This window comes from Bombus bifarius, unplaced genomic scaffold, assembly GCF_011952205.1.
Source record: "Bombus bifarius isolate JDL3187 unplaced genomic scaffold, Bbif_JDL3187 scf7180000009218, whole genome shotgun sequence".
Lineage (NCBI taxonomy): Eukaryota > Metazoa > Arthropoda > Insecta > Hymenoptera > Apidae > Bombus > Bombus bifarius.
The window spans coordinates 15,597-25,858 of record NW_022884976.1 but is presented as its reverse complement, the minus strand read 5'-3'; the positions used below and the strand labels follow the sequence as shown (position 1 = coordinate 25,858).

The 10,262-nt window shown below is 31.9% G+C and overlaps 1 protein-coding gene across 1 annotated transcript; it reads left to right on the top strand.

Annotated features, from left to right (window-relative positions):
- Positions 1–87: 87 nt before the first annotated feature.
- LOC117214609 (venom acid phosphatase Acph-1-like) lies at positions 88–9,606 on the top strand. The gene is made up of 6 exons (XM_033460815.1): positions 88–288; positions 4,134–4,235; positions 5,853–6,112; positions 7,235–7,397; positions 8,728–9,054; positions 9,174–9,606. The coding sequence occupies exons 1-6, from the start codon at positions 187–189 to the stop codon at positions 9,375–9,377; spliced, it is 1,158 nt and encodes a 385-aa protein (XP_033316706.1). The 5' UTR covers positions 88–186; the 3' UTR covers positions 9,378–9,606.
- Positions 9,607–10,262: the final 656 nt, after the last annotated feature.

Sequence of the window (10,262 nt, the reverse complement as noted above, 5' to 3'; positions counted from 1 at the left end):
ATTTATTTGAACAATTGGTTGCCTGGAGCAATAGACTATAAATTTGATTGCGTTCGCGGTAAATAGATAGTATCTTCCGCTCAGCATTCTGTCCCATCCTACTTTTTTTCATATAAAAACAAACTAATATTCTTCCTTAATTGTTATCAACATCATTTTAAGAGTTATCTCTGTATCATACAAAAAATGATTGGTATAAAAGTATGCGTACAATTATTTTGGTTCTTTTTGATCCTGCAGTCAACAAAGTCGAAGAAAGAAGATTATGAAGTGGAGTTGGTGCAAGTTGTAAGTAGCTAAACATCTTATAATTAATTAAAATTCAGTTGCGAGATGTTTTATAAAATAACTGTAACGCAATAATGTGTAATCATGAAACATATGTGTGTATATATTTGTTTTAGCATTTTTTAATTTTACTCTTAAAATATTAAATTCTGAAAATTCCAATTTTTAATGTAACTCATCGATATATATGTGTAGTTTACATAGTAATATACAAAAATTTCCAATTTTGTTTAATATACTTCTAAACGATATTCTTTTATAGTGCTGTGTTTTCTAACGAAATTTGTTTCGTGTCTCTATTAGTAAATTTAGGTATTTAGAATAAAGTATTTTTTGATTTTTCGATTTATTAATAACCTTTCAACTATTATTCCAACGTATTAAATTTGTTTCTCAGAATTGAATTTAATGCGAAACAAATTCAATAGCTCCAATAGGAATGGACGTTAAATATGCGCGCCATGTTTACACATAATTAATTTTTATCATAATAAATAAATAGAAAAAAGTTCTGTTTCATAAATAAGATTCGCAACAATTTGTAACAAGATATCAGTCGCAAAGTAGTGCTATTTACAAAACATACATGTAATAACATGTAACTTGTGATAAATGTTAAAAGATATAAGATTTGTATTCTATATAGTAGTAGAAACTGCAACAAGTAAATTGTCCGCATCTTATTTCAATTTAAGTAAAAGATATTATATATAACGTTCGACACAATTTCTTACCGATTATACTATAGGCACATTGATGTATTGAATAAATTGATCAATGCCCAAGAAAAGACATATGCAATATTTTTTGTTCCGATAAAGAAAACAGCTTGACAAATCACAAAATTAAGATAATATTGAAAATGAAAACAATATTCAAATAAGAAAATAATATTGTTTCAAATTTTCAGACATGTTTTCGTTAAAAAATTGTGAAAAGAAAAGTTGATTTCTATGTTGTTTCGAATATTAAAAGTAGCTCTTTGCATTTAAGAAATTATAATTAAAAGGTTTAAAATTTCGTGAATAAGAGCGGAAAATATCATATTCATTTAGTTAATAGTGTTAGAAATAAAGAATGATTTAAGCATTTCATAATATAATACAGCAATGGATAATGCAGGAAACTATTGCTCCAATCACTTGTGTCATAACACGGTTGAAGAAATTATCGATACACGATATCTGGTTCTATATGTTATTGATTATTCCATAGTCTCAACGCAAATCATCGCTGTAATGAATCAGTAATATCACATGAGTATCGAAAATGATAAGGAAATCAGGTGACCCCCAAACCAAAGCATCGAATGTGTGGTCTATCGCGTACTTAATCAATGATAATACTAAAAGAAAAGTAATAAATAAATAACTTTTTATTGCTACAAGTAAAATAACGTAGAACCGTCTATTTTATGAAATTCGATTCAAGCCATCACGAATAAATGCAATTGGTAAAGAATCAATCGCAAAACCTATACTACCATGTTACAATAAAACAGATTTCTTGTAAATTCTTTACATGTTTTCTTACAATTTTCATACAATTTTCATGTATCTGTATAAATAGGTATTTCCTAACAAATTGTTAGAAAGTAAAAGAAAATACGTGTTCAATACGTTCAAAACGCGTGTAATTCAAATATGTATAATACTTATAATGGCCGACACTGTTTCTTGTCGGTCGATCACGTGAAAAATTGGCGGAAAATATGTAAAGTAAACAGTGTAACATCTGTCATGTAGATAGTATAATTTACAATTTAATTGTAAATTATAGGTCGTTGATCAACAAAAGATGACATATCGTCTGAAATTTAAGAATCAGTAAACAAATGACGATTCAAAACGACACATTTTGCCGATAAGCTAATCGACTTTGCGTAAATTATGAAAATATGTTTTCAGAATAATCATATCTTATCGCTTTATTACAATATACGCATGTTATAGTTTCCTTTTGGCAGTAAAAATGTGTTCAACTGAAATGATTAAACAAATTTGTGAGCTCTATCAGCTTCATAAAAATTTAGAAAAAGTTTCAAACAGTTAAAGAATACCTGTGTGCTTCGTTAAATACATGGTAAAAAATAGGTATTAGGCAAGGAGAACATTTTTATTGACTTGAAAAGGGGTTTTATTGAAAAAAGGAGTAAGATGTTTAAAGTCGAGAAATGGGAGAATAACTATGACAAAGTAACGCAAAAAGTTGAAACTTCCTTACTCAGTTCGAACTATGCAAAGAATGCTAAAATCACTGAACTTTGAATTAAAAAAAGAGAAGAAAAAGAAAAAGAAAAAGAATGGGAAAGGAGATATCTTTATCGAAACAACGAAGAATATTGCATACGTCTTTTCTCGTACGTGTGCAATGTACATATAGTATAATCGGTAAAAAATTGAGTGATCCACTATACAATCCCTGACAAAAAGTTTCCGACCAGACACAGTAATACAAAATTTGCTCCAAACATTCATGTTTTAAAATAATGAAATATTATCGTGTATAGTTAATGATGTAGCGCAACAACACAATTATAATACCATCGAGTTTTCAAAAATAGTTTAAGTGATCGACAACAGTTTAGAAACAAGCAAAAAGGAAATTTTTTTTTTTTATTTATTTGTTGAAATTACAGTCAATTCTCGCGTTGAGAATTTTCAGTAATATTTCTGGCGTGGCGCAGTGACATGGCTGTTTATTTATAATAAGTTAATGCTTATTATAGATAAGTATAATTTATAAGTATTATAAGTAAGTGCATATGCTTAATTTGGATAACTAAATGAATCTAGCGGCAAAAAGGAAATGATGCGAAATTTTTTCCTTTTTTCCCCTTTCTTTAAAAGTCAGTGCGCTTTATTATGCCTGCGAATCGTTAGTCGGACACTCAAAAGTCAAGCGTCGTCACCTCAGAACCTGTCGCTATCCGATGAGACCTATACGTAGAGAACATTCTCCTCCTTCGAAACATGTACTCACCTCTTCTACTTATTCTCTCCAACCCCCTTCTTCTCGAAAAAATGGCAAGTCAGAAAATTCGAGCAAAATTCGGAAGCAATTTTGTCTAGTCCTCCAGTAATTTGTCCAACTTCAACCATTTCCTCTACCATTAGTCTGTAATAGAACTTCAATAAGTAAACAAATTTCTTCTATAAGCCTACACGCCTATCCTAGCTTTTTCCGGACCGTTCCTACACTTCAAAATGTCTCGATTGCATTATATGTCGTACAACGACAAATTAAATTAAATTAATATAAAGTAAATAACAACAAAATAACAGAAAATTCCATTTATTATGAAAGAGAAGCAAGAGAAGGAACAAAATGTTACGCGAAGAAGTGGATACTACTTATAGAAATCATGGAAAAAATTAGGAATAACTGAAATAATTTCCTCAGAAATTAGAATTAACGAATCTGATTGGAATTTCTTTCTAGGATTTCCGTATAATATTATGTTTTTCCTCTTGCTTCTCTTGCATAAGAAGTTTGTGCTATTTTACTGTTATTTACTTAATACGAGGTCTCCCTTATTTTCTCATCACTTTATATACATGAAGTGCCTGATCGATAACATCTTGCCAAGTGTTGTAAAAGTAGCTTAATTAATTAATCTTGTGAATAGAAATATGGAATATATCTGTAATATGCAATAAGAAAGTTGACAAAATACTGGCTGATTCGAAATGCGCTTCAAAAGTGATTGAAGACTTATAATACATTACAATACATTAGGAATTATAATTTTCATAAAAAAATATTTGGATATACAAACAAATTGATATATACAGATGTTTTACATTTAGTATCCGTTTCAATAATCTTTTTTACGAAATTTGCAGGTGTTTAGACATGGCGATCGAACACCAACTAAATCAGAATTATATAAAAAGTTAGCCTATAATCCAATTTACGACTCGCTTGGTTATGGTCAGTTAACCGAGGTAAGTACATATTATATTCTAATAATTCATAAAGTGACTGATTCGATGAAATATAGTAATATAGTAATAGATTTTTTATTTTTATGCTTTTTCTTTATCTACGTAAGGTACGATTTCTGGAAACTAATTTAGATATTGTAATTTGAATTCAACTTTAGCCGTACGTAATGTACAGCAAAGTACTGGAAAAGTATTTCTGTTTCTTGCGGAAAATCATTTCAACGAGTGGAATCTTCTCTTAAAAGTCTCGCGATTTATTGCTATGTCGTATATATTATATACATTATGTACTTCCTTCTCACTTATCACCTTATTATAAAGGTATAATTATATTAACTATATATATGGGCGTGAAACGAATCTTCGTTTGGATTACACGTCGTCATTATGCAATAGAGAGGACATTGACTAGTGCAAATACGATTATCATAGAACCGGACAAGTAACCGTGGTAATTAGATACTCGAGAAACTAATGACAATGATCCTAGGTTCAATAACGAATCCGCGGTCGACGGGATGGTAGATGAACGTGCTCACAAAATCCAAGTCGGACGCGTAATATTCACTGGTCGTAAAGGGTTACTCCTTTCATCGATAAGATCGCGAGAGAGAATGACTTTCCCGTCCCGATGATGCCACAGAGGAAAACTATATTGTGGTGTGTCTAAGGACACGAGATCATCGGATTCGTCGAGAAAAGCCTTAGTTCAGAAAGTAAGGGAAATTGGCGTTGCTGCTAATTGGTCAATCTCCATACCGGTGGTTAGAAAGAGATGCTAGCCGCCCTCGAGGGAAAGTTGCTAGTGGAAGACGCCGCTCGTTGAAAAATAGGTCTCCCCTATTTTCCCGTAGTTGGGATAAAGACTGTTTGTCTGTTTGAAGGACTTTAGTTGACTAAATCTTAAGATTTATAACAGGCCCTCGGGCTAGCTGAACATGTACTGCGGAGACGCATCGACATCTGGCAATCATCTTACTCGAAGAATAGGGTCTGCGTGTGGCGAGCTACGAGACAGAGACCGTTGGAATGTTTACTGTCGAGTGTTACAACTATTTCCTTTTCAAGGAGAGCTATAGAATTATTCCATGCCTTTGTTAGACAAAGCGTTCATCCCGTGACCGCGGCTACGTTCGGCGACTGGCTGTCGCCTCGAGCCCAAGCTCATTATCACAACTCTCGAACAATTACAATCGGATTGAATAACTACAATTGTTTAATTACAGCTATAGTAGACTCTAGGTTACAATGTTGCGGGATTAATCAAAATTCCAAAGACTCCGGTGTTCTTTCATCTCCGACATAAATATATATATATACATACATATATATATATGTATATACACAGTTTTAAGACATATATATATATACATATCAAACTTAAAATTTTTAAAAGCTTATATTAAACTTAAAACTCTTGCAAAGATACTTTCTATTGCAGAAGCATCAACGTGTTGTACCTGTGAAATTCCGTTATAGTGATTTATCGAATGCCCCCGCAGGGTAAATGATAAAGATTATCGAAGATATAAAACGAACCTTATTCAATATAAGACGGAAATAAAATTAGCCCTAGCATAAAGGTCTACGATATAATATATGTTTGTTCTCGTTTAGGCTGGGAAAATAAGAGAATTTCGACTTGGTGCGATATTGAGAAAACGGTATCGTGCATTTCTTGGTGATCATCATAAATATGGTAGCGTTTATGCCTATAGTTCGGATATTGATCGAACAAAAATGTCTCTGCAATTAGTTCTGGGCGGTCTGTATCCACCAAAGTTGAACAAAGAGGGCCACTTAGAGTTATCTCCAATAGCAACGCATTTTGTACCACTGATTCTAGACAATCTAATGTTTCCAATGCTTTGTCCAGCGTAAGTGTATAAATCAATTTAAATACATCGTTATTCATCGTATTTGCCACAATGTAGGATTATGCATTTGACTGTTATAATATTTATGAAAAATACCACTATTAACTTTTACGACATATAAAATCGACGAAATCATATCAATTGTTCAACCAAAAATAAAGCACTATAAATATACGTTCGCAAAGATATGTTCGTATATATATATATATATATACATACACGCTGTATACGTGCACTGCTGGCCAACAATATTGAGTCACTTACTTCTTACATTTATTTATTTATTCAATTATTTGTTCAATTAATTATTTAATTATTAATTAATTATTCATTGAAAAACTAATAAATTTTTCTTTATGTATTATCATACATCATAAAATACGTACAGTGCGAATGGAATAACGGATTTATAATAAAATATTTCATAAAAACAGTGTGAAGCGTACAATTTGTATTAAATATCAGCATGTGCTCTAAAACTTATGGCCGGCAGTTACCTATATATATATATATCGTGTATGCATAATCGATTTACAAATTTTCAAGTACGAAATTATTAATAACTCAGTTATTTAATAATAATTCTTTTATAACTTAGATAATAGTTCTGGAGGATTCTAATAAAATATTGTTTTTATTCTTGCTAAATAATTATTGGAAACAATTTATCGAAAAATTATAACATCTCTATAACAGTATCTTCTTTCTAAAAGTTTTCTACAAACATCTCAGATCTGACTATTTTTTAGATGTGTCATTTTTCTAACAAGCTAATCATGTATAGTCTAATATAATCAAAACGGAAATCATAATAAATAAGCAAAAGTCAGGAATTCAATTCAATTCAATGGTTATAGTATCGCATCGATGAAAAGTTACAATTTTTCTCTTTTATTTATAGACGGATTACATGGTCATTGAAACTTGCTGTCATTTTTAAATCTATTATTTTAGTAAGAATAAGAAATGTAACTTGTATGTAAAACAAATAATAAATTATTCGATAGTTTAGTTTTCTGGTACGTTTTCAATCTTTATGAAGCTAGTGCTACGTATTCTAGATGTCTTTTTGCACCATTTATTTAGTTCTAATTACAATAGGTAAAACTGTGTTTCTTTTAGATACCTAAAGGAATATATCAAGACTAAAGTTTCATCTTCAGTTCGTGCAACAATATCGAAGAACAAAAAACTTTTCCAGTATCTTGCAAATTACACCGGATCAGACATGATCTTGGATCCAATCTTTTCGACTTACAAGCTGCACCACTTCTTGACAACACAGGTTTGTCTTAAATCCTTTTATTTTACTTTTAGTTTCGGCGTTTCGCTTCATTTTACATCGTCGGCATAGATATATTTATGATCGCTTTGTTATTCACATTGTTACACTTAACACTGATACTAACACTGTTTGAGCCTTCCGAAAAAGAGTTTTGTCGAGAAGGAAAAGAAATCCGAGCAATTTCATTAGTATCACAGCTGGCTTCGTTAGATTAGCCGGCGAAACGTTAGATTTCTTGTTTCATGTTACACGAAGCATTGTTAAGCGTAACAGAGTAAATATGTAGTGACAATCCACACCGTAAATCCATATCAACCTAACGTTTCTCAACATTAAATCTAGTTTGTTAATAATTAAAAAGTGTGAAAAGTGTTGAAGAATTGAATATTTTAAATATATAGAGGAAAGTAAATAGTTATTACAATAATGGCCTTGTTAATCGATAAAACGTTGATATTTACAAAATCGATATTAGCGAAGTACCTACCGAGCACTTCAAGCTTAACCGAGAGTGAAAAATACAAAATGTTTAGAAATATATCAAAACTGAAGAGTAAAAGAAGTTCATCTTTCGCATTCTGTTTAATACTTACTAAAGAAAATCAATTGTGATTCTGACATCCAATGAACCAAGACAAGAAAACTATAACATTCGATGTCGTAGACTGTAAAAGATCTTGCATATTGCAAGAAGAATCATAAATTAAACTGCTTGGGAATCGTCTGTCGATATTAGACGGCAAGCACTGGGGTCATTGTTAAGCGCGGTCGCTCTTGAACTATTATCGACGTGCTAATTATACCGACATGTCACGGTAATTGGCACGTCGATAATACATACAATTGTATCAATTAATCAGTGATCGCACACTTTTCCAAGAACCGCATTCCTACCTAGTCCATGGTCACACGGGGGGAGTATATTGTATCAAGCCATACAATTTTATTTTTTTCCGTTAGCACGGCAGCCTGTGCCTCGAAATTCCAAGCTTTGTCATGGTCCATCAACAGCCTATCAAATCCCATCTATTAAACATTAAAAGTAGTTTGGAAAATTCATTTCGTTTTGTATAGCAAAATAGATTTCAAAATAAAAAAACATCCAATTTTACTGCATAATATGTTTTACGTTTTTACAAAATGACAATTAATTTCGTATAATATATTTCATATAAAATTCATTAAAGGTAAATTAACGAATAAGTAAATAAATTCGTTTCATTTCGTGCAAAATGATAAATACGTAGAATAATATTATACAATGAAATTCATTTGTAATTATAATTTGACTGTTGTAATAACGATGAAAAGCAGAATTTTAATATTACAGGAAAGTATGAACATTACTCTCCCAGAATGGGCAACTAAAGATGTGCAACGCAAAATGGACTCACTTGTTAAATTAGAGTACGATATTCAGTCTCATAACACAATAATGAAACGACTGAATGGAGGTTTCCTTGTAAAGGAATTTATAAAAAACATGGATGCCAAGAAAACTAGAAATTCTCCAAAAATTTACGTATATAGTGGGCATGAAGTGAATGTTGCAGCTTTTGCCAAAGCACACGATTTAACTAAACCTCAAATGCCTTTCTTTGGATCGGCAATTATAGTCGAAAAATTGCGAAATTGTGCCGGCAAGCAATTTGTTAGAGTACGTTTTATTAAATTATGCAAAATGAAGATTTCTCTCAAGACTGGTGAAATTAATTATTTAAATTATTTAACAGTAACATATATATAAGATCTAACGTTATAAATTTTTATCGATAGATGTTACACTGGAGTGGCGTTGAAGAAAAATTAACGACTTACGCGATTCCTAATTGTGGTGAAATATGTCCGTACGAGAAGTACGTAAGACACATGAAACGTGTGATCCCTTCGGACGAAGAATCAGATTGCTTATGGAATAATGTATCGCTGGGAAAGTTACGTCGATATTACACAGGACTATTGGATTTAATTACGAAATAGAGATGTATGTTTTAAATGCGTATTATCGAAGACCTATGTGAATATGGAACTTTCGCGATTTATATAATGCTTTTTCTTGCTATTTTCATGTAAATTTCACTGTTATCGACGTAAAATCGATATGACATAAAGTGGCAATGCAACACTAATAATAACTGGAATTAAAACAGCAAATCGAAAAAAGTTGTCTGTTTCGGAAATGAAATTACAGACGCATGCTAATAACGTATGTTTATAATTGTTACATTATTTTTCGGAACCATTTATATAATTAAGAAGCTAAGCTTAATATCAGTGTCGGTAGCTCAATTTATCGATGTATTTGAGGGCTATTCCCGTTCAAATATATCTAGCATGGAATTTGCCTTCCATGAATACTGCACAATTTTCTTTTTTTTTTTAAATAAAACAAGTATTCTCAAGTATAATGGAACACTAGTTGAACCGATTCAAAATTTTACGAGCAGCTTATCAGAAATTCTCCATTTGCGTAAAATTAATTTTTCTTGAGGCGGATGAAAAGAGAGAGAGAGTTGTGCGTTTCGTCCCGGGACTACCGGTGGACTCGTCAGTAAGGCTATGCCCGGTAGTCCCTGCCTTAGACGTAGAGGGAGTCTCGCTAGGTGCGGTATTTATATCAATCGCTCGTATATTCGACCGCTAGCGAGTTAGACAGACAGACTTGTTGTCGTCGTAGCCCTCTAGTGTTGGCGGTTGGTACGCGCGGATCGCCAGGGAGGTGTTGCGCCGCGTTGATGCCTCGACCTGTCGGCGTCCTGTTGATACCGATCCGCCACATTCTTAACTAACATTTTTAAATAAATGCTAGTGCAAACGTCCAAATAAAATTCATAGGAATTTTGTTTATCATCTATAGCTCCATCT

Bases quoted from the DNA above. Each gene is read 5' to 3' on its own strand.
- LOC117214609 (XM_033460815.1), top strand. From the start codon at position 187: ATGATTGGTATAAAAGTATGCGTACAATTATTTTGGTTCTTTTTGATC. The intron at 289-4,133 runs GTAAGTAGCTAA...CGAAATTTGCAG, and splicing joins AAGTGGAGTTGGTGCAAGTT to GTGTTTAGACATGGCGATCG. The intron at 6,113-7,234 runs GTAAGTGTATAA...TGTTTCTTTTAG, and splicing joins TTTCCAATGCTTTGTCCAGC to ATACCTAAAGGAATATATCA.